Source organism: Podarcis raffonei, chromosome 9 (genome assembly GCF_027172205.1).
Source record: "Podarcis raffonei isolate rPodRaf1 chromosome 9, rPodRaf1.pri, whole genome shotgun sequence".
Taxonomy (NCBI): domain Eukaryota; kingdom Metazoa; phylum Chordata; class Lepidosauria; order Squamata; family Lacertidae; genus Podarcis; species Podarcis raffonei.
In genome coordinates, this window is record NC_070610.1 from 76,522,081 (window position 1) to 76,547,251 (window position 25,171).

The following is a 25,171-nucleotide window of genomic DNA, read 5'->3' on the forward strand; positions in this document are numbered from 1 at the left end:
ATTATCATCATCGCCTAATTCATCCCCTGCCCTCTGCCAGGAGGTCCCAGGGCTGCGACAATTCAATCAAAACTAAAACAGGTTACAATCCCAGGAATTTTTTGGTGGGGTCCCTGAAAACACACAGTGAGGGGAAAGAGGTAGGTCTTCAGCAGGGCCGGATTTAGGTTTGATGAGGCCCTAAGCTACTGAATAGATTGGGGCCCCCAAAGGTCATCCAGTCCAACCCCCTGAAATGCAAGCAAAATCAGGGCCACATTTCAGGGGCTCAGGTTTGGATGCAGAACCCCTTTTAGACAAACCAAACCAAATCTACCCTGTTCCTGCCCCTAAAACCCAACAATGCTTGTCGATACGTTCAGCGGACTCTCCTCCATTGGCGATTTTTAAGCAGATGCTCGCATCGAAGCGGGTTGGACTAGATGACCTTTGCTGGTCCCTTCCAACCCTACAATTCAAAGATTCTCCAATATCTGGGGCCTTTTCCCTGCAGATATGGGATGGGAACCCCAAAGACACTGAGACCGGCGGCTAACTGAGGTTGCCCCCGGCAGAACCCGACTCTTCCTTCCCCCAAGGCGAAGTGCCTCTTCCTTCCATTAACAAAGAGGATAATTTTGCGCAGTCGAAGGAGGTGCTGTTGAGAAGCTTTCCCCAACCAGATTGCCATCCTGTCACTTGAAACTACAACTCCTGAAATATACTCGGAGTCGAGAGTGGATTTCATGCTCTTTATTCAGCTCATAGTGGTGAGGAGGAATGGAAGTTCCCTCAGAATGTCTGCTTTATATACATTATTTACACAATGGGCCCCACGTGATTGGCTAGTTCCGGGATTCACCTGTAGGCCAATCAGGTTGCGGATTCACTTCCACCTGGAGCTGGATTGGGTGGCTCCGGTGGACCAATCAGACTGCTGCATTTTGGATCCTATTGTTCTAGGACCAATCAGACTGCTGCATTCTGAATCCTATTGTTCTAGGACCAATCAGACTGCTGCATTCTGGATCCTATTGTTCTAGGACCAATCAGACTGCTGCATTCTGGATCCTATTGTTCTAGGACCAATCAGACTGCTGCATTCTGAATCCTATTGTTCTAGGACCAATCAGACTGCTGCATTCTGAATCCTATTGTTCTAGGACCAATCAGACTGCTGCATTATGAATCCTATTGTTCTAGGACCAATCAGACTGCTGCATTCTGGATCCTATTGTTCTAGGACCAATCAGACTGCTGCATTCTGAATCCTATTGTTCTAGGACCAATCAGACTGCTGCATTCTGGATCCTATCGTTCTAGGACCAATCAGACTGCTGCATTCTGAATCCTATTGTTCTGGGACCAATCAGACTGCTGCATTCTGAATCCTATTGTTCTAGGACCAATCAGACTGCTGCATTCTGAATCCTATTGTTCTAGGACCAATCAGACTGCTGCATTTTGGATCCTATTCAACTCAATACATAACAACTCCCATCAGCCCCAGCCGGCTGATGGGAGTTGTAGTCGAAAACAGCAACCAGGTTCCGGAAGGTGGCTCTAGATAGCAAGAGAAGGATCGAGGAGCGGCAATCTTGTCCTTACCATGCTCACCCCGCCGGAGTTTTCCGCACTGCACATGCCCTCCAGCGGCGCCATCCCAATGGTCGTCCCGACAAAGGTCATCCCGCTGTGGAGTCAGGAAAGGGAACGGGGAAAACAGAGGGAAGAGACCTGAGGTCGGTTTTTTAGGTTTCTTGCAACATGCAGTCAGTAGCAGTGGTTACATAACTTTCTGACCACTGCTCCATAGCTATTGTTGTTATACAATTCCATTCACCATATAGATGGAGTATGTACTTTGGATTTTATATTGAATTGGCATTATAGTTCATGCGTAGAAAGGTAAAGGGATCCCTGACCATTAGGTCCAGTCGTGGCCGACTCCCAGCACTGCGGTGGGAAGGTAAACGGCGTTTCCATGCACTCTGGCTTCCGTCACAGTGTCCCGTTGTGCCGGAAGTGGTTTAGTCCTGCCGGCCACATGACCTGGAAAGCTGTCTGTGGACAAATGCCAGCTCCCTCGGCCTGAAAGCGAGATGAGCGCCGCAACCCCATAGTCGCCTTTGACTGGACTTAACCATCCAGGGTCCTTTAACTTTACCTTTACCTAACCTTACCTCTTCCACTTTAAATGTCAGTATTCCCTGGGAAGAAGGGATGATTTGAATCAGTGGTGTGGGTATGTCTCTGAGCCCATTTCCCACCTCAATGAATACTGGGAACTGTAGTTTGCTAAGGGTGCCGGGGATTTGTAGATCCATGAGGGTTAAGCTACGGTTCCCAGGATAAACGGGAAAATGCAATCAATAACAACACACACTGTGGAAGGAAAATTGCATTGCAAATTCAGAGAAGCGCGAATTCTGGAGGATAGCTGCATTTCAGTTCACGTACCGGTTTGGGAAAAAAATAATAATGGGTGGATCATTTCATTAAAATGCAGGGGAAGTGCCCTACACACACACACACACACACACAACCCGCCCCCTAGCATGAGCCAGCTTATCGATGGCTGCTTCTGAAACGATGACTCACGTCAGCAGCTGGGCATTGTCGTGCTTCTTCCGGGCCTTCAGAGACTTTTTCCACTGCAGGAAGGACATGAGCGAGGCGTGAGCATCGCTGCTCAGGCTGCACTGGTCCCTCTCGGTCCAGACCTCCAGGCCGATCAGGGCCACTTTGATATTCAGGGACCTGTAAAACTGTGGAAGAGGAGCAGGAAGAGAGTAACAACAGCAACAAAAACAACAACAACAATAATACAGTCATACCTCAGGTTGAATGCGCTTCGGGTTGAGCGCGTTCGAGTTGCGCTCTGCGGCAACCCTTGCGCATGCGCAAACGCTCAAAATGACGCCATACGCGTGCGCAGAAGCGGCGAAAAGCGACGCGTGCGTGCACAGACGTGCCATCACTAGTTACGTTTGCTTCTAGATGCGAACGGGGCTCCGGAACGGATCCCGTTCGTATCTAGAGGTACCAATGTAATGGACCCATAGTTCACCTGCAAGATCACCTTGCCCACTTGACTACAGTCATACCTCGGGTTACAGACGCTTCAGGTTGCGTTTTTTTGGGTTACAGACCCACCAAAACCCAGAAGTACCAGAACGGGTTACTTCCGGGTTTCAGCGGTCACGCATGCGCAGAAGAGCTAAATCGTGCTTTGTGCATGCGCAGAAGCGCCGCATCGCAACCCACGTGTGTGCAGATGCGCAGATGTCGGTTGCGAACGCTGCAGGCTGCGAACGTGCATCCCGCACGGATCACGTTTGCAACCCAAGCGTCCACTGTACTTCAATCTGTAGAGCTGGCCCTGTTACAGGTGCCAGATAATACCCCGCTCTGCATTTGTAAGAAATCAATCTTTCAGTGTGGCAGCACCTCTGGAACTCACCGCCTATTGAGGCAATTTCACTGTACACTTTCTGGCACCTGCTAAAGGCCTCTTTGTTTCTCAGGCAAGCCTTCCTGGACATTATTAGCATTGCTTTGTATTAAATTTGTATACCACCCTTCGTTCGAAGATCGCAGGGCGGTTCACCACGTAAAAATGCAATATGTATTTTAAAACCAATAACCTCCCCCCCCCCAAAAAAAACACATTTAGAATGTTGGCGTATGTTTTAATCTGCTCTTAGTTTATTGCGGATTTTGTCTTTTGCAAGTTTTAAAGAGTTCATAAGAGTTTGAAGGGACCACTGGGGTCATCTAGTCCAACCCCCTGCAAGGCAAACGTCTTTTGTCCAGTGTGGAACTCGAACCCATAACCTTGAGGTTAAGAGCCTCATGCTCTAACTGACAGATATCCTGGCTTCCAGTTGTTTTTACTGATAGTTTTATTGGCTTGTTCTCTTTGTAAGCTGCTTGGAGGGTTTTGCTTTTTGAAATCAAGCCGTGTATAACTTTACTATACGAAATAAATAAGCGTGCTGTTAGCCCCCCAACACTGTTAAGTCGGGCAAAATAATAATAATTAATAATAATAATTTTTTATTTATACCCCGCCCCTCCCGGTTCAGAAAACTGGGCTCAGGGCAGCTAACAACACATTTAAACACTTAATTATAGAAGCAGCAGAAAATACAGTATAAAAACATGAATAACAATAAAATTCAAAGTTCAGAAATCAATTTGGGGGAAATCCATCTGATAAGCATTAGATAGTCACCAGGGCTAGCTAGCTGAATTGGTCCTACTTGGGCCAGCGAGGAGGCCAGGGGAGAATTAGCTATGGGGTCTCAGAGCGGGTGATCTTCATAAAAGGGGAGGGGGAGGGAAGAGAAGGGAAATAAAAGAGAAGGCTGAAATCAAATTAAAGGCCAGGCAGAATAGCTCTGTCTTACAGGCCCAACGGAAGGAGGTTAAATCCTGCAGGGCCCTAGTCTCATGGGACAGAGCATCCCACCAGGTCAGAGCCACCACTGAGAAGGCCCTGGCCCTGGTGGAGGATAGTCTGACTTCCTTAGGGCCCGGGACCTCTAAACTATGGTTATTCATGGACCTGAAGGTCCTCTGCGGGGCAGACCAGGAGAGGCGGTCCCATAAATACGAGGGCCCTAAGCCTATGGTCCTCCACACACCCCTGGGACTGGCGGCTGGTCCATTAGGGCAGGTGGGGCCCTGCCCCACTAATCTCAGTGCTTAACTTTTCCTTTACATCCAGCCCAGATGGCCAGCTTCCCCTTCCATAGTCTCTGCACTGGCCTTGTAGAACTCATCCCGAAGGAAGAGGACTAAACCAGAATTTCTTGGCTTGGGCTCTCATTGCCTCTGGCGCCACCTAGTGTCGGACTCCCTGCCTCCTGCCCTACCAGGTCTGATTTGCACCAGCCACCACTGCTGTGGACAACCACTCCCAGCAGACCTGACCACCGCTCCCTGATCATTGGTGGGGCTGATGGGAGTCATAGTGCAAAACATCCGGAGGGCACCAGGTTGGGGGCAGCTTGGTCTGCGCTGACTTATAGCACCTCTTCAGGTTTCAGAATGGAGCGGTCCTCCATTAGCTCGGCTGGTAAGAGTGCAGTGCTGATAACGCCAAGGTTATGGCCTGATCCTGATCAAATCATAGGATGCTGCAATGCTGGAATATGCAGCTGTCCCTTCCGGGATCGAACCTGCAACCTTGGTGTTGTCAGCATCATGCTTTAACCCACCAAGCTATCCAGCTCCAGGCCTCTTTTCATGGGCTTATGTCCTTGATGTTCAGAATAGGTAGCTGCGGATAACCCAAGTTTTGCTGATTGTCTCTATTACCTTGTCTACGTAATTCGCGATCTCCAAGATCCGTTGCTTGGTTTGCCCCAGATTTTGCTTTTGAGATGCAAACTGGGAAGGAGGCGGTGGAAGAGAAAGGGGAAAGGGAGAAAAAGAGAGGCAAAGGAACAAATTTAGGGACATTTCTTAAGCCGAAACTAACACACACTGCTGGATGCTCTTTGAAGAATTACTTCCCCCACGATGCGTGGAATATGTGAGAATGACTGCGCTTAAATTCAGAAGGATCTGTCTTCATCCAAACCAGCAGGTCCCAAACTTTATCAAGCCTTTGGTTCCTTAAACTCACCCCCAGTTCCCCCTACCCTAGAAGAAGCATTATTCAGAATAGCAGTTTGCATGACCTGGTAAGAATTATTATTATATTTGTATACCACCCTTCATCTGCAGACCTTAAGGTGGTTCACAACATAAAAATACAAGTTAAAAACACAAAATACATAATGAAAACAAGAACAATACAATACAATAACCCCCCTTCCTTGGATGAAGGGAAGTATATAGATAATAAAAGTAACAACAACAACACATTCAAAGCATTCCCCCAAGAATCCTGGATACAAAAAAATTCAAAATACACTTTTAAAATTCAAAGCAGTTACAGCTGATTCACATTTATCCAGAATCTAATTGACACCAATCACTTTAACTCATTCAACAAATTCGATCCAATCCCACTGCCCCATTGGGGGGGGGGAGTACCGCCCACTTTGAGAACCACCGTTCCAGACCATCCTTCATCTGCCTGGTGCTTTCCTGGTGTAGTTCTGGACTACAACTCCCATCATCCCCAGCCATCACTGATGGGAGCTGGTAGCCCAAAACATCTGGCAGGGACCAGGTTGAAACAGGTGGGCATCAACAACAGCAGAAGACTTGTTCTGCTTGTGGTCTTGCCAGGGACATCTGGTCGGCAAAAGAGGACACTGGACCTGACCTGACCTTTGGGCATTCAGGAAGCTTCATGAAGCCCCTGGCTCTCCAATGATCTCCAAGATTCAGTGCAGCGTTGAGGACCACCTCTCCTCATTCTCTCCTACCTAGGACCACCGGGAGTCCAGATGTTTCTCCAAGCACAGAAGGAGAGCAGGGCTCCTGCTCGATGCTGGGCCATCTCTCGGGGGAAAGACACACTCTCCAGGGGAAAGCTGGAGAATGCATTTGTGGACCCTCGTATCTTGCCTCTTCTCATGAAGCACTGTGCGCCACAAAGCCAGGCTAAGGGCACACAGGTTGGCAAGACCTGGGCTGCTGGGAAGGTGGGCTTTGGAGTCTCTGCATGACTGGACCACTCAGTTCACAGAGGAATGGTACAAAACCCGCTTTCTACCCATGCTACCTGACAGCAACGTGATGTATGGAAGTGAGATCTGGACCATAAAGAAGGCTGATCGCCGAAGAATAGATGCTTTTGAATTCTGGTGCTGGAGGAGACTCTTGAGAGTCCCATGGACTGCAAGAAGATCAAACCTCTCCATTCTGAAGGAAATCAGCCCTGAGTGCTCACTGGAAGGACAGATCCTGAAGCTGAGGCTCCAAGACTTTGGCCACCTCATGAGAAGAGAAGACTCCCTGGAAAAGACCCTGATGTTGGGAAAGATTGAGGGCACAAGGAGAAGGGGACGACAGAGGACGAGATGGTTGGACAGTGTTCTCGAAGCTACTAACATGAGTTTGACCAAACTGCGGGAGGCAGTGGAAGACAGAAGCGCCTGGCGTGCACTGGTCCATGGGGTCATGAAGAGTCGGACACAACTAAACGACTAAACAACAACAATCTGACAGCAAAAATTCTCACCAGGGTGTAGTCTGCAACAATGAAGAGCTCCATGTATTTGAGGGTTCTCCAGGCATCTCTCCTTTTCTGAAAGACAAATTTGCTCAGTGCCACCAGGAAGGAAGGTATTAAGGAAGGAAAAGCAACTATTGTTGTGATCCACGCCATGGCCAGATTAAGACCTTTAGAGGCCCTAAGCACTGAAAATATTTTGGTGTCCTCAGATATGTCTCATTCAAAATATTAACAAGAAACCGTAAAATAAAATTTTATTTTTTCAAAACCTACAGTACAATGGAAAACAATGTTCATTTTGGTATAGGTGGATTTCGGTGGTGCTAACCTAAATTTCTGGTATATGGTTGAATCATTTCCATGAATTACTGGCACAGCCTGGACGCGACTCGCGCCCCGGGAGCCAGACCAGGGTTCAAATCCTCGCTCAGTCACGAAGCTTGGTGGGCAAGCTTGGCCAGCCATTGCCTCTCAGTCTGACCTACCTTAAAGGGTTGTTGTGGGGTGGGAGAGAGCTAGGGATGGCCACCTGGAGCTCTGGAAAGGTTTCGTTTTTTAAAAAATTATTTAATCATTTTTTCAATACAAACAACAACCGCAAAAGACACATACAACAAAAACCATAACAAGACTAATAACACAATTTGACAATTCAGATTTGAATACACTAATATACCTATGACTACACCTTTTTAACAATATTTTCCCACCACTCTCTCCTCCCCCTACTTCCCACCACTATCCGCCTCTTATCACTTAAATATTCCTTCCAGATTTCTTCATATTTATCCATCCTTAATTTGCGTCGACATGCAATTCATTCGTATGTAGCTAATCTGTCCATATTATCAATCCATGTGCTCAATGGGATCTTTTTGCGGCTCTTCCAATTCATCAAAACAAGTTTTTTTCTTTCTAATATAGTACGGTGCATCCATTTATTTATTTTTGACCACTTGTAATCTCCCACGTTTTCGGAATATAATTTAGAATTCAATTCAATTCCCCTATCCTTGCTGGAAAGGTGAGATGAACAAAAACCTGTTAAGATTCCAAATCTGGGATGCTGCCCTGTCCACTTATCACGCGCAAAGTCTTACCCGCTGATGTGCAGACCGTTTGAAGGACCGGGCAATATCGGCTACGCTGCTTTGCATCTGGTCACCGTGCCCACAGGTCCCGCCTTTGATTGGCAGGTGTTCTGCCCTATAGACGACGTGAGGCTCAGAGTCTGGGCTGGCTGGGGGTTTCAGGTAGTAGCTATCGTTGTGGTTGAGCATGATCAGGCCACTGGCGGAAGAACAAAAGAGCACAATTGGAACAACACTCTTAACAAAGAGTGGGGGGAATTTATAATTTATCTTGGAGACCACTGTAAGCAGATGAAAACAGGAGCAGGGTTGCAATAGCACTTGTAATGTAGCAAATACTATGGAGATGATGGAGTAATACAAAAGATGGACTACTGAATAATATGCAGTTGAAAAAGTTGACAGTAGGACTCAAGGAGGGGAAGGTGGGAAGTCCAGAGATTTGGAGGAATCTGTAAAGATGGATGTCTAGACTTGTAAAACGAAATAAAAATTATTTCAATTCAAAATCAGCAGCAGCAGCTGTAGCTGTTGTTGTTTTTATTATTATTATTATTAATATTATTATTATTATTCAAGGATTTGTTTGTTTTCCTGTTTGTGTTGTTTATTAGTGTTATAATGGGATGAAATGGTTGTGTGGAAGGCAGGAATCAGCAGATGGGGGGGTGATAATGAGGCTGATAATAGTGGGGCATGCAGGTGGCGCTGTGGGTAAAAGCCTCAGCACCTAGGGCTTGCCGATCGAAAGGTTGGCGGTTCGAATCCCCGCGGCGGGGTGCGCTCCTGTCGCTCAGTCCCAGCGCCTGCCAACCTAGCAGTTCGAAAGCACCCCCGGGTGCAAGTAGATAAATAGGGACCGCTTACCAGCGGGAAGGTAAACGGCGTTCCGTGTGCTGCGCTGGCTCGCCAGATGCAGCTTGTCACGCTGGCCACGTGACCCGGAAGTGTCTTCGGACAGCGCTGGCTGCCGGCCTATAGAGTGAGATGGGCGCACAACCCTAGAGTCTGTCAAGACTGGCCCGTACGGGCAGGGGTACCTTTACCTTTACCTAATAGTGGGGAAACAACTTCGCCAGTAGCTGCCTTCTCAAGCAATCGTTTCCCCACCGCCTGCCAGCTCACCTGTGTTTTTAAACTGGAGATGCCCGTGAACCTGGAGACTTCACCATTGCAAAGCAAACCCTGCGTGGCTCGAAATTTTGGTGGGCGACGTGGCAGGAGATGAGACTAAAGAACGGGACTCAAACACGGGGAGGCTCAGGACCAAACTTTCCACTCAGCCATGAAGCTGAATGCTCTGGCTATCTCCCGCTTGGACTACTGCAATGTGCTCTACGTGGGGCTACCTTTGAAGGTGACCCGGAAACTACAACTAATCCAGAATGCGGCAGCTAGACTGGTGACTGGGAACGGCCGCCGAGACCATATAACACCGGTCTTGAAAGACCTACATTGGCTCCCGGTACGTTTCCGAGCACAATTCAAAGTGTTGGTGCTGACCTTTAAAGCCCTAAACGGCCTTGGCCCAGTATACCTGAAGGAACGCCTCCACCCCCATCACTCTGCCCAGACACTGAGGTCCAGCGCTGAGGGCCTTCTGGTCCTCCCTGTGAGAAGCCAAGTTACAGGGAACCAGGCAGAGGGCCTTCTCGGTGGTGGCACCCGCTCTGTGGAACGCCCTCCCACCAGATGTCAAAGAGAACAACAACTACCAGACTTTTAGAAGACATCTGAAGGCAGCCCTGTTTAGGGAAGCTTTTTAATGTTTGATGTATTACTGTATTTTAATATTTTTTTGGAAGCCGCCCAGAGTGGCTGGGGAAGCCCAGCCAGATGGGCGGGGTATAAATAATAAATTATTATTATTATTAAAAGATGCTGCCCAGTCCCCACATCTCAGCCCTGCCCGCCTTGCAGGGCTGTTGGGAGCCACACAGAGCCAGGGCTGGTGTTTCTGCGAGGCAGGCGGCAGGGAGATAGGTCAAGACAAAGCAAACGATGAATAAATGCACCCAGCCTGCACATTCCAGTCCTAAAAACTTTGTTTTTCTCCAAACTACGTTGTTCTGGCTTTCCACAATTACTCCAGGGGAAAGGAATGTCTGTGCTTCTGTTGTGGCTGGCCTGAGCTTACCACTCTGTAAGCCGGACGGGGACGGGTGTGGAGTGCAAGCTTGCCGAAGATGCCTCAGAGATTTGGTCCGCCCCACAGCTCCCTCTTCCCACACAAACAACCCAGAATAGGAGGCTGGTCCATGAGGGCAGTGCCGCATTGACCTTGACTTAAACCTCTCAGTGGGGGGCTCTACCTGTCGTTGGCTCTGGCGCCCCCTACTGCTGGTCTCCACGCCTCTTGCCCAACCAGTCTCAATGGGCCCCAGGCCCCGCCTATGCGCCAGGATCGCATTGCCCCAGTTGAACTCTAGATGGCGATGTTTAAGCTGCTGGGAAGGTGGGCTTTGGAGACCCCACAACCCTGCGAGGTTGTCCATTCCGCAGTCAAGCAGTGTCACAGAGGCAACAAGCTAACTCTCTCCCTTCCATCCCATGGACCCGATCTAAATTGCCACAAACACCCTTCTGGTTTTTGAGAAAGAAAAATAGATGGGGAGCGCCGCACCCGAAGCTCTCCTCCCACCAACACGGCACAACTGAGAGCAGGCACCCTTTGAAAACTCCAATCCTACAACACGGTAGATAGACAGACAGACAGACAGACAGAAAGACAGACAGAAAGACAGACAGACCCCCGTTGGGGTGGGGAAACAGACAAAAATAACCCAGCTTGTGTTTTTGCTAGGAGATAAATCTAAGGCATTGTTGGCCAAACTTGGGTCTCCTGCTGTTTGGGGACTACAATTCCCATCATCCCTGACCACTGGTCCTGTTCGCTAGGGATGATGGGAGTTGTAGTCCCAAAACAGCTGTAGGGCCAAGTTTGGCCAACACTCATCTAAAGAATCTCAGGTGTTTTCTAAGCATTTAGAAACAAGAAGGGGTTTGTGGAAATCAGGGAGCTTTGCAACGATTTGCAATGCAGCTAGAGAACAAGCGCAGGAACTGGTTGCAGGTTCGATCCTGGAATGAGACAGTGGAATATTCCTGCAGGGGGTGGGACCTTGCTGATTCTCAGGATCCCTTTCCAGGTCTACAATTCTATGATTGAAGAAAGGACAGATAGACAGACAAACAGACAGAGAGGACACAAGAAGGTGCCTTACAGTGAGTCAGACCATTGGGTCCATTTGGCTCAGTATCATCTACACTGACGCGCAGCTGCTCTCCCAGCCCTGTTTGGCGATTCTAGCATCAGAAATCGAACCCGAGACCTTCTGTGGGAAAAGCAGGGTCTCTGCTGCTGAGCTGCAGCCCTTAGGCCAGGGGAAACAGAGGGACCCTTGCAAGATGCAAGAAATGAGATCTGCGAGAGATTAGACCACCCTCCCAGTTCAGCCACAGCCTCCAGCGAGAAGGGCACAGGGCAACCCTCCAGCTAGCGCGAGTCATCTGAATGTCCGCTGACATCCTGACTCCAGAACGAGTTTTGTGTATGTGTGAGAGAGCGTGTGCGCATAGCTGAGAGATGACCTCACCCGCCGGCATTCCTCAAGATGCCGCTCAGGCCCAGGAGTTATTTTGAGTCACAGAATCCTGGAGTTGTGGAGTTGCGAGTGACCCCCAGGGATCATCCAGCCCAACCCTCCAAACTCTGCTTTGAAACCTCTAAGGAAGGAGAGCCCACAGTCTCCTGAGAGGGACCGTTCCCCTGTCAAACAGCTCTCGCCGTTCTTCCTGATATTCAGTTGGAATCTCCTTTCTTGTGAAAGGAACTGCGGGGTTGGGAGTGATAATAATAATAATAATAATAATAATAATAATAATAATAATAATACTGTCATACCTCAGGCTGAATGTGCTTCAGGTTGAGCGCGTTCGAGTTGCGCTGTGCGGCAACCCAGAAGTAGCGAAGTGCGTTACTTCCGGGTTTCACCGCTCGCACATGCGCAGATGCTCAAAATGACGTCACGCGCATGCTCAGAAGCGGCAAAACGCGACCCGTACATACGCAGACACGCCATCGCTTGTTACGTTCGCTTCAGGATGCGAACGGGGCTCCGGAACAGATCCCGTTCACATCCCGAGGTACCACTGTAATAATAATTTATTATTTGTACCCCGCCCAACTGGCTGGGTTTCCCCAGCCACTCTGGGCAGCTTCCAACAAAGATTAAAAATACAGTGGTACCTCGGGTTACATACGCTTCAGGTTACAGACGCTTCAGGTTACAGATTCCACGAACCCAGAAATAGTACCTCAGGTTAAGAATTTTGCTTCAGGATGAGAACAGAAATCGGGCTCCGGCGGCGTGGCGGCAGCAGGAGGCCCCATTAGTTAAAGTGGTACCTCAGGTTAAGAACAGTTTCAGGTTAAGAACGGACCTCCGGAACGCATTAAGTACTTAAGCCGAGGTACCACTGTACATTAAAATGTCACACATTAAAAACTTCCCTGAACAGCGATGCCTTCAGATGTCTTCTAAAAGTCTGGTAGTTGTTTATTTCCTTGACATCTGATGGGAGGGCATTCCGCAGGGAGGGCGCCACCACCGAGAAGGCCCTCTGCCTGGTTCCCTGTAACCTCCCTTCTCACAGGGAGGGAATCACCAGAAGGCCCTCGGAGCTGGACCTCAATGTCCAGGCTGCATGATGGGGGTGGAGATGCTCCTTCAGGTATACTGGACCAAGGCCGTTTTGGGACATTAAAGGTCAGCACCAAGACTTAGAATTGTGCTCGGAAACATACTGGGAGTCAATGCAGATTTCTCAGGACCAGTGTTATGTGGTCCCGGCGGCCACTCCCAGTCACCAGTCTAGCTGCCACATTCTGGAATAGTTGTCGTTTCCGAGTCACCTTCAAAGGTAGCCCCACTTAGAGTGCATTGCAGTTGTCCAAGCGGGAAATAACCAGAGCATGCACCACTCTGGCCAGACAGTCTTTGGGCAGGGAGGGTCTCAGCCTGCGCACCAGATGGAGCTGGTAGACTGCTGCCCTGGACACAGAATTGACCTGTGCCTCCATGGACAGCTGTGAGTCCAGAATGACTCCCAGGCTGCACACCTAGACAAGCAGTGGGGGGAGTAGAGAAAGGATCATATTTGGGTTGCTGAGAACCCCCCTTCACTTCCTCCCCCTCCCCCTTGGGCCTTCAGCTCTGGCAAATTTTCCACAGCCAGATTTTGACAGCATCCGGGGAGTAAGTCGAACCGGGTGGGGAAGGAAGACTCAGCCCCTTGAGGTCCTAGCGCTTGGCAACTCTCCCAGTGGGGAGGGTTTGGGCTGCCATTAAAAAAGATACGCAGGGGTGGGACACCTCAGGCCTGGGGGCCAAATGCAGCCCTCTCTCAGGCCCTCAGGGTGCTCCCCACCAAGAAACACTGTGCTCGGGGCTAAACCCCTCGCCAACTTTGCTCTGCGTCCTTCCCAAGCACTTTGGCCCGGCTGGAACGCAGAATCACAGAACTGGAGCGCTGGAAGGGACCCCCAAAGGTCATCTAGCCCAACCCCCTGCAATTCAGGGGTCCTGCCCACAGCCGTCCCTGGGTGGACTCGAACCACCAACCTTCTGGTTGACCCACTGCGCCACAGAGACCTCGAACTACGTTTTTCCGGAAGGAGGATGGAGAGGTCTTTGTGGTTTTGTGGTTTAGTGCGCATTTTGTATTCCCCTTTTTGTAATTTTCTGCTGCAAACTGCCCCAGCATCTTCAGAGGAAGGGCGGTTTACAAATTCAATAAATAAATAAGTAAAGGCAAGGGGTCAGACTAGATATCCCAGGGGGTCCCTTCCAGCTCTGTGATTCTATGCGGTCCCTTACTTTTGCATGCTGGAATCACAGCCTGCCGGATGGAGGGAGGGAGGAGACGTACCAATTGCTCCGGCCACTTTTGCGTCTGGCCACACCCACCACCAGATTTCCACAAACCTGGAATGGGAATGCGTCCCACAGTGGGGGGGGGGGGTAAAAAGTTGCTTGTTTATTTATCGCACAATATTGGAAGCAATTTAAAACAACTTGCAGTCCTAAAAACAAGGCAAGCCAGGGTGAAGGGGTGACTCTTCAGCATCCTCTGGAAGCTGCGCGATGAAGATGTATTTCCTCCTTTCTCCTGTGGAAAGGAGTTCCACAGGTCAGGGGCCACCACAGAGAAGGCCCTCTCCCACAGGGCTCCCCTTGAGCTTCTGAGGGTAGAGGAAATAGCAAGAGGACCCCCCCAAAAAAAACCCCATCTCCATTTCTGGGACAGAATGACTCCGAGCGATTGTTCAACTGGCTTTCATGAGATAAAGTTGAATTGCCTGATAGCCTTGGGCCTAATCCTATTCTTCTTGAGATAACATCCCAAATACCCTTATCAAAAGCAACTGGAGGTCATTTCATTCCTCCACCCCAAGGTTTGGGGTTTGGGCAAGGGGAAAAGTCACAGTGGATTTCCCCCAAACCAGCCAGGATCCAAACACATACCCCCACCCTGTGGGGCCAGTTTGGAAGGGAAATGGTTTACGCCCTTATTTCGCAAATCACTTCCCATAAAACACCCCAAAGCGATTTAACGATACAATGAAAATATACAGAAACACGGTTTCGTCCAGTGCCGACACAGACCAGATTCAAAGTGTCTGCTTGCTGGGAAAAGAAGGAAGGTCTGAAATAATCATTAGAAAGATAAGAGATGGCGTCTGCCTGATATGTCGCAGAAGGGAATTCAAAGGTAAACGGATGACCAAACAAAAGATCCGATTCTTACACCCTATGTAATTTGGTGCTGGGACTTAGCTCTTGAAAAAGTTTGTGTAAGGGGTGAATTTTTTACATAGTAGTAAGTAATAGTAATTCATTGTTTGTACCCCGTCCATCTGGCTGGGTTTCCCCAGCCACTCGGGGGGCTTCCAACAAAGGTTAAAAATACATTAAAATGTCACACATTAAAAACTTCCCTAAACAGGACTGCCTTCAGATGTCTACTAAATGTCAGATAATTGTTTATTTCCTTGACATCTGGTGGGAGGGTGTTCCACAGGGCAGGCGCCACCACCGAGAAGGCCCTCTGCCTGGTTCCCTATAACTTGGCTTCTCGCAATGAGGGAACCGCCAGAAAGAAGGCCCTCGGAGCTGGACCTCAGTGTCCGGGCAGCACAATGGGAGTGGAGACACTCCTTCAGGTATACATAGCAGCGAGGGGAATGGGCAGTGTGGTGTAGTGGTTAGAGTCCACTGCAGAGGGTTGGACTAGATGACCCTTGGTGTCCCTTCCAACTCTTATAGTTCTAGAATTCTATGTGTCAGCCGAAGACCTGGAAGAGACCAGGGTTTGAATCCCTGCAGAGCCATGAAGTTCACTGTGTGTGACCTCAAGGGCTGGTCACTGCCTCTCAGCCTAACCTACCTCACAGGGTTGTTGTGTGGAGATTAAAGCGAGGAGAGGGAGAACCATGCACGCCACCTTGGGCTCCTCGGAGAAAAAAAGTGAGCTATAAATGTAATTAATAAATATATGGCGATATTGTTAATTAGAGTGCCCAGGTTGCAGGTTCGATTCCCGCATGGAACAGCTGCATATTCCTCCTGCAGAGGGGTTGGACTGGATGACCCTCAAGGTCCCAACTCCACAATTCTATGATATTTTAAGGCAAAACCACCACGACTAAGAAGTCTTTAAATCGCTCACCCCCCAAAAAATGAATACAATCTTCAGGGGCCATTTTCATGCCAAGAGACAAACAAAATTCAACCAGGCCAAAGATTCCGGATAAACGCTAGACACAATCGCTGGTCAATTCCAAGACTGATATGATGGAAGAGCAAGGAAGCTCTGTCCAAGTCGCCCAGAAGGATTTAGGGATATCAGAAGGTGCAAAAGGACGACCGTCCTCACAGGGAGGACCAGTGGCTATTAGAGCCCAGTCTCCCTGCATCACTTTTCTTACCTGATTCCAGAGCAGGTACTGAGGACCACCCAGGAACCCTCGTACCCTCGGACGTGGCCATGGTAGTAGCAGTGTTCCTGGAATCAGAGGGAACAGATGGGAACTGTGGGTTAGGCTGGTTGTTTTCTGCAGAGAAAATTGTGCAGATTTTATACGCAAATCTGAGAGGCGGTCAGATGAACTGAAACCGGCCAGGGTGTCGTGATTTCGGATTTTGAAAAGCAGCAAAATTCCATCATGGATTTTTTTTAAAAAAATCATTATTATCAGTCTAAATTTTATCCCAACCCCCCTTTACTCTAGTGTAAACCTAACTCTAGAATATGCATTTGAGTTGTGTTGTTGTTTAGTCGTTTAGTCGTGTCCGACTCTTCGTGACCCAAGGACCAGAGCACGCCAGGCACCTCTGTCCTCCACTACCTCCTGCAGTTTGGTCAAACTCATGCTGGTAACCTCGAAAACACTATCCAACCATCTCGTCCTCTGTCGCCCCCTTCTCCTTGTGTCCTCCATCTTTCCCAGCATCAGTGTCTTCTCCAGGGAGTCTTCTCTTCTCATGAGGTGGCCAAAGTACTGGAGCCTCAGCTTCACGATCTGTCCTTCCAGTGAGCACTCAGGGCTGATTTCCTTAAGAATGGATTCGTTTGATCTTCTTGCAGTCCATGGGACTCTCAAGAGTCTCCTCCAGCACCAGAATTCAAAAGCATCAATTCTTCGGCGATCAGCCTTCTTTATGGTCCAGCTCTCACTTCCATACATCACTACTGGGAAAACCATGGCTTTAACTATACGGACCTTTGTTGGCAAGGTGACGTCTCTACCCATTGCAAAATTGAGAGAACGTTGAAGGGTGGCTGTGGTTTGCTTTGTGCATCGTTTAGGAAAGTGCAAATTGTGATTGTTAAAAGAAATTTATTGTTGTTATTGTTTCCACTTTCTCAATTTTAATTGCAGGCTGAATATCAGCTGCCCCATTCCGCATGTGCTATGTGGATTTTGCTGTATAGAGCTTCCAGGTTCAGGAAAAGTATACCTTTGAATACTAGTTCGCTGCGCAACGGCGGTAAATGCCAGCAAGCTGTCTATGCAGGCCATCTTGTGCTTCTTTGCAACAAAAGGTAACCAACACATCCCTCCTGCCCTCAAGGTTTTTAATGCTAAAGTTAGAGCTAAACTGCACTTAGGAATTTCAATCAAGAAAGTGCAGGCAGCCCTTCTATGTAAGATTTTTGTTGTAAGATATGCTGCGTATCTTACGCAGCCCTGTGTTTAGAGGGAGGCCAACATAAGCCAGAGACAGTTGCCTGAACAAGTTTTCTTTTATGTTGGCTAAACATTTGTTTTTCAGCTGACAAAGATACTTTACTTAGCAAAGTTCCATCCGACTCCTTCCCTTCCCCAGGGCTACAACTGTTTTGCACAAAGTTATGGCAACTTGATCACTGCAGATGGTGACAGCAGCCACAAAATTAAAAGACGCCTGCTTCTTGGGAGAAGGGCAATGACAGGCCTAGACAGCATCTTGAGAAGTAGAGACGTCACCTTGCCAACAAAGGTCTGTATAGTTAAAGCCATGGTTTTCCCAGTAGTGATGTATGGAAGTGAGAGCTGGACCATAAAGAAGGCTGATCGCCGAAGAATTGATGCTTTTGAATTCTGGTGCTGGAGGAGACTCTTGAGAGTCCCATGGACTGCAAGAAGATCAAACCTATCCATTCTTAAGGAAATCAGCCCTGAGTGCTCACTGGAAGGACAGATCGTGAAGCTGAGGCTCCAGTACTTTGGCCACCTCATGAGAAGAGAAGACTCCCTGGAGAAGACACTGATGCTGGGAAAGATGGAGGGCACAAGGAGAAGGGGGCGACAGAGGACGAGATGGTTGGATAGTGTTTTCGAGGTTACCAGCATGAGTTTGACCAAACTGCGGGAGGTAGTGGAGGACAGAGGTGCCTGGCGTGCTCTGGTCCATGGGGTCACGAAGAGTCGGACACGACTAAACGACTAAACAACAAGAACACGGCAACTTGGGCTTTCAGAGGATCTCCTGGGTGCTGTGGCTTTTCCAAACTAATCTCAGTAGTGGAAAAAATATGTTCCCTTCTTTACTTTCAACTCTCTTGGGCGCAGGGATTTAACCCAAATTATCAACAATTTTTGTTTAACCCACAAAAAAGAAGGGCTTCTTCGCTGGCTAGGTTCAATTCTAACCCTTCTAACCTCCTTTGGGGTAGGTTTGCGGGTATGGCAGAAGGAGATAGGAACTGCCCATGCGATGCTCACCTGGTGGAAACTCTAGCTCACATGGCCTTTAAATGTAAAACGCATGATGATCTCCGCCAACAATTTTTAGACCATCTCTGTATCCCAATATGGAAACCAGAGACAGAGGTTATATCCTTCCTATTACAGGGGAGAGCTCAGGAGCTCATCAAGACAGTAGCTAAGTTCCTCTATTTGATTTTTTGCCGCCGAAATACGCTACAGGATCCTGCCCTTGCCGGAGACCCACAGAGGTGAAATTGCTTGCCTCCTTTTCTTCCCTTTTAGCAAATGACTGTATTATTGAAACGGCGATAAGGTTGCACTGACCTATTTATTCTGAATGTTTGTAAATGATGCCAATTAAGATTTGATGATGATGATGATGAATACTAGTTTCTGCAGGGCATCCTTTGCCAACCTGGTGCCCACCGGATGTTTTGGACTACAGCTCCCATCAGCCCCAACCAGTCCCAAGGTGTTGTTGGACTACAACTCCCATCATCTCTGAGCATTGGTCCTACTAGCGAGGAACAACAGGAGCTGTAATCCAACAACATCTGAGGACCCAAGGTTGAAAATATCGGCTCTAGACTGTGAACTTGTCATCCAGCGGGCATGCAGAACAGGCCACACAATCTTTCCCATCCATATTTCCCAGGACTTACCAACAGCTGTCTTTATCAGGCTCTATTGGCCCTTGTCCAGGCCATTACCAACCCCAGTTCCCGCAATCATGCCATTAGGCCATGCTTCAGGACATTGTGTATTCTTACAGAGCTTTGAAAATCAATAAATGATCGCAATGAGCCAATTAAAGGCCAACTAAGCCATGTTAAGTGGTCGTGAAAAAATTATGATTGGTTTGCAGGATTAGTCATTCCAAAGCAATCTCTTAATTTGCTCCAGCCTGGGGTTTCTGTATCTTCACAAATAAACCCTTTTCACCAAGCACTGAGATGGAGGGACCATCCTGATTTCTGAGGATGGAGTGATGGACAGGCATTGCCTGGCTTCTCGGTTCTCGCCGCATCGTGATTTCTGACGGCGCCTGCTCTTGGGATTCAGTGCCCACTGCATGAGATTGTTTTGCCTCTCTGTTTTATGCTGGAATTCGTTTACTTATCGCTGGTTGTTGGTGGTGGTGGTGTTGTTAAATTTACCTACCGCCCTATACCCAGAGGCCTCAGGGTGGTTCACAGAATAAAATCAAAACACAAAGCCACAAAATACACAATCAAAATAAAAACAACCACCCAATAACCAACACACACCCCAAAAAAACCCCACATTTTAAATTGATACTTGCTGTCCAGCTCTATCTGGTTGCCAATGGTTACTGTTAATTTGATTCTGAATTGATTTTAGAATGTATTTAAATTAATTGACTGTGACTTTATGTAAACTGTGCTATTTTTACTGTTGTTAGCCGCTCTGAGCCCGGCTTTGGCTGGGGAGGGTGGGATATAAATAAAATATTATTATTATTATTATTATTATTATTATTATTATTATTATTATTATTTTCTCTATCAGTTTGGCGGTTTCCTCCTCCTCGAAGCTCATGTTACTGCGTTTCATGTGTTATTCTTTGTAAGCCACCCAGAGAAGGCTGCCATTGAATCATAGAATCATAGAATCATAGAATCATAGAAGAGTTGGAATAGACCACAAGGGCCATCGAGTCCAACCCCCTGCCAAGCAGGAAACACCATCAGAGCACTCCTGACATATGGTTGTCAAGCCTCTGCTTAAAGACCTCCAAAGAAGGAGACTCCACCACACTCCTTGGCAGCAAATTCCACTGTCAAACAGCTCTTACTGTCAGGAAGTTCTTCCTAATATTTAGGTGGAATCTTCTTTCCTGCAGTTTGGATCCATTGCTCCGTGTCCGCTTCTCTGGAGCAGCAGAAAACAACCTTTCTCCCTCCTCTATGTGACATCCTTTTATATATTTGAACATGGCTATCATATCACCCCTTAACCTCCTCTTCTCCAGGCTAAACATGCCCAGCTCCCTTAGCCGTTCCTCATAAGGCATCGTTTCCAGGCCTTTGACCATTTTGGTTGCCCTCCTCTGGACACGTTCCAGTTTGTCAGTGTCCTTCTTGAACTGTGGTGCCCAGAACTGGACACAGTACTCCAGGTGAGGTCTGACCAGAGCAGAATACAGTGGCACTATTACTTCCCTTGATCTAGATGCTATACTCCTATTGATGCAGCCCAGAATTGCATTGACTTTTTTAGCTGCCGCGTCACACTGTTGGCTCATGTCAAGTTTGTGGTCAACCAAGACTCCTAGATCCTTTTCACATGTAGTGCTCTCAAGCCAGGTGGCACATCGATGCACTTGATAAAGGAATTAAGCGCTGCCCTGGCGCTGCACATCTCAACATCGCCAATTTACCCAGCCTGACGCATCTTACTTACCGTGAGGTTGGGTGAGATGGTCGTGGGCTGCGCACCCTTTGCATAATGAGTCTCCGTATAATCTGGTGACAGCAGCCTGCTGGGAAAGAAAGGGAGAGTGAGTTCTCGGATGAAATATGTGCATGATGTTCCTATCCATAACCTTTTATTATTACTCATGTTTCAGATTTGTAGAGTTGGGACCCCAAGAGACATCTAGCCCAACCCGTGCCCCAAAGGAATAATGAAGCACCTCCAAGCATTTTCAACAGAAGGCAACAGAAACTGTGTACAAAACCATTGGACATATAAAAAGAAAACCGTGGCAAATGCAAAAACAATAGCACGTTGTTATGCACTGAGTTGAATAGGATCCAAAATGCAGCAGTCTGATTGGTCCTAGAACAACAGGATTCAGAATGCAGCAGTCGGATTGGTCCTAGAACAATAGGACCCAGAATGCAGCAGTCTGATTGGTCCTAGAACAATAGGATCCAGAATGCAGCAGTCTGATTGGTCCTAGAACAATAGGATCCAGAATGCAGCAGTCTGATTGGTCCTAGAACAATAGGACCCAGAATGCAGCAGTCTGATTGGTCCTAGAACAATAGGACCCAGAATGCAGCAGTCTGATTGGTCCTAGAACATTAGGATTCAGAATGCAGCAGTCTGATTGGTCCTAGAACAATAGGATTCAGAATGCAGCAGTCTGATTGGTCCTAGAACAATAGGATTCAGAATACAGCAGTCTGATTGGCCCACCAGAGCCACCCAATCCAGCTCCAGGTGGAAGTGAATCTGCAACCTGATTGGCCTACAGGAGAATCCCGGAATTAGCCAATCACCTGGGGCCCATTGTGTAAATAATGTATATAAAGCAGACATTCTGGGGGAACGTCCATTCCTCCCCACCACTATGAGCTGAATAAAGAGCATGAAATCCACTCTCGACTCCGAGTATGTTTCACACGTATAAAACAAATTCAGGTACGGCTCAGCAAACAGGCTGTCCACACAGGAACCCTCGGTTGCATTGAAACAGCATTTATTCCCACCCAAAATCCCACTTGGCTCTGCCTTAAGTAAAGGATTTTTGCAGGTTTCTGAACCGAGGCCGTCACTAACAGAGAAGGCGCTCCGTTTTCCTTCGATTCGAGAGACCAGAAATTCTTCCCACCACCCCCCAAAACTCAGAACACAAAACACAGCCAAAGGGGTCAGTTGAAGAACTGCCTTAAATGGAGCGATGTGGCAGTTTTTTCGCTAAGCCAGGCACCCGGGGAGTCGGGTGAGGATCTCTCTCTGATGAATCACAATTCCCCCCCCACCCAAAAAAATACCACTGAGATTAACTCCTTGTGTCCTTCCCCCCGGGTTCCTGACTCAGGGCCATCCATCTGGAGGCACAAGAATGGAGAGGGAGGATGATTTCATGAAGCAAAACCTTCCCTTCCAGTCACTGATGTAGATCCTGGGTACTAATTTTGTTTCAAATAACTAAGGCATGACTCCTTTACCCAGGAAAGCTGACTTAAGTGGTTTTCATAGATTAAGGAGATGTGAGTAACGTCGGATGATGTGGCGCAATTCCGGGCATCACAGCCCCAGAACTTGGAGACAGGGAGTTGCTCAGAGTGGGCAGGATGGGACCATTTGCCTGATTCACTGCGCGAGTCGGTCTGCAGAGGATTGGGCGCAGGAAGTGGGGTTTAGTGGTTAGAGCATCAGAATACGCTGTGAACTAAGTGGTGGGTTACAAATGTAATACATAAATAGGTTTAGAAAACTTATTGATTAGAATATTTGTGTGAGATTGTATAGGGAAAATATGGAGTAACAGATACAGTCTTGCTTAAAATGTATATAGGAAGTGCAGTGTAAGCGGTGGAAGTCAATCAATGAACTTTTATTATTATTTTCGTATTGAGATATTTGTAGAATAAACTTGGGAGAATTTTTTCCAACTTTTCTTCTTTTCTTCTTTTTTCTTTTCTTCTTTTTTCTTTTTATTTTGTTCCTTTTTTCATGTATACGTGCTTATTTGAAATCTATATGTATGTATGTATTTGCAATATTTTGCTTATATTTTGTGACAATTATGTTAAGTAAACAATAAAAAATGTAATAAATAAATAGAAAAGGAAAAAATAAACAGGACCTGGGAGAGACCAGGGTTCGAATTGCTGTGAAGCTCGCTGGGTGAACTTCGGGGTTCCTCCCTGACTCTTGGCCTCACCTTCCTCCCCGGGTTGCTATGAGGGTTAAGTGAGGAAGGGGAGAACCCTATAAGGCTCCTTGGACAAAAAGGTGGGCTACAAGTGCAAAAAAACGACAACCAATAAAACAATATTCCTTGGACTTTGAGCGTACCCGCAGGAAAAAAGCGCTGGGTATAAATATAAACCTACAAGTAGGGATAAATCTGTGAGCACCACCAAACAAAATATAGAGTTCAGAACAGAGAGAAAAAGAGGGCAAGCTTGGATGTCGAGGAAAGTTAGGTTGGGAAGTCCACAAACAATCAGATAGGAGAGGATAAATGCATGAAAACAAGTGTATCCAAATGTGATCAAAAATGCATAAATAAAATTGAATGAATACACTCAAGAAGAGTGCAAAGAGAGGCGTGATGAGAATTCAAAGGGCCAGGCAGGGAGAAGCGGAGGGCCGTATTCAGAACTTCTGAAGAACATCTCTCTGCTTTCTGCAGCTGCCTCTTGGATTTCCACTTCTAGCCCCTAAATATCTAGGGCAAGCCCCAGAGAAACCATAAGAACATAAGGCCAGTGACCCGCCTAGTCATAGAATCATAGAGCTGGAAGGGACCATGAGGGACATCTAGTCCAGCCCCCTGCAATGCAGGAATCTTTCGAACCCATGGCCCTGAAATTAAGTTTCACCCTCTACCCACTGAGCTATCCCAGCATCCTGTTCTCACAATGGCCAACCAGATGCCAGTGCAAAACCCTCGAGCAGGATTCGAACACAAGAGCCCTCTCCACATCCGCATTTGGAATTACCATTATGGATAATAGCCCCTGAACCTCTCTCTCCTCCATGAATTTGTCCAATCCTCTTTTTAAAGCAGCTCAAATTGGTGGACATCCCTGTGGCAGGGAGTTCCACAGGTTAACTATATGCTGCATGAAGGACTTCCTTCTGTCCTCAATCTCTCAACCTTCAGCTTCACTGAATGTCCATGAGATCTAGCATGATGAGAGAGGGATAAAAAAAAAACCTTTCTCCGGCCACTTTGACAATTCCCAGCGGCTCGGCGCCTCCCTTTATCGGATCAAGTAGCAAAGTTGATCCCACGAGCGCCTCTCCAAAGGGCCTGTTTTCTCCCACCATTGATGATCTGAAGGGAAAGTGGGGAGCCAGGCAAGGGAGGCAGAGACTCAGAATTCATCCCGGCCTCTGCTTTTGATTAATGCTCTTGTCTCCATTCCTGGCTTTTTATCATCCTCTCCAACATCGGGAAGTGATTTGTCAGCGGCAAAGCTAGGCTGGATGTCATTCCCTGAGCCTCCCAGCACGGCTGTTGAGAGACGGCGGACAGCTGTGGGAAAAAGGCAGCGATGGGATTCACTGCAAGCTTTTTTGGGGGGTGGGGGGCTGCCATGGGGCGGGCAGTGGGTGGGGGAGACCCAGCAGATAACAGCAAGGCCTGCTCTTTTTTCCCAGGCTCTTTTGAGACGCAAAAGTCAAGATGGCTTTGCTCTCCGACGAGGGCTCCCTAGACAACTGGGGTGGGATTGGCGCTGCCTTTTCCGCAAGGAAAGGGTAAAGCGTTCGGGGCTTTTCAGCTTAGCCGGAGGAAAGACTTCCAAGGGAAAAGACATGAAGGAGACTTACAAATCTGAGCAGAGAAAATTTACTTTTCTTCCAGGGCCGATAACGGCAGGGCAAACCAAACAAAGTCTTTCTTCATACAGTACCTTATAGGGCTGCCAGATTTCAAGAAGTAAAAAAACCAGGACACCCCAAAAGCTGCTGAGCTCTTTTTTAGGAAGACCCCCCCCCAAAAAAAACCCCACCAAAAAACGTGATTTTTCAATTGACTTCCCTAAGATCAAGGTCAAAGCGCCTGGATCCCCCAGACACCTATTATTATTACAGTCATACCTCAGGTTACAGATGCTTCAGGTTGCATTTTTGGGGGTTACAGACCGTTGAAACCCAGAAGTACCAGAACGGGTTACTTCCGGGTTTCGGCAGTCGTGCATGCGCAGAAGAGCTGAATCGCAACCTGAGCGTGCGCAGACGTGCCACTGTGGGTTTCTGGTGCTGCGGGTTGCGGACGTG

At 47.9% G+C, this 25,171-nt stretch overlaps 1 protein-coding gene across 1 annotated transcript in view; it reads right to left on the reverse strand.

Moving 5' to 3' along the window:
- ADAM33 (ADAM metallopeptidase domain 33) overlaps positions 1–25,171 on the reverse strand; it is a 97,781-nt gene that overhangs the window by 35,632 nt on the left and 36,978 nt on the right. Inside the window, exons 4-10 of the mRNA XM_053402307.1 lie at positions 20,888–20,966; positions 16,199–16,275; positions 8,218–8,407; positions 7,124–7,189; positions 5,305–5,376; positions 2,581–2,747; positions 1,588–1,672 (exon numbers count right to left, since the gene is read on the reverse strand). Coding sequence (XP_053258282.1) covers positions 1,588–1,672; positions 2,581–2,747; positions 5,305–5,376; positions 7,124–7,189; positions 8,218–8,407; positions 16,199–16,275; positions 20,888–20,966 — 736 coding nt within the window. The remainder of the gene's footprint in view (positions 1–1,587; positions 1,673–2,580; positions 2,748–5,304; positions 5,377–7,123; positions 7,190–8,217; positions 8,408–16,198; positions 16,276–20,887; positions 20,967–25,171) is intronic.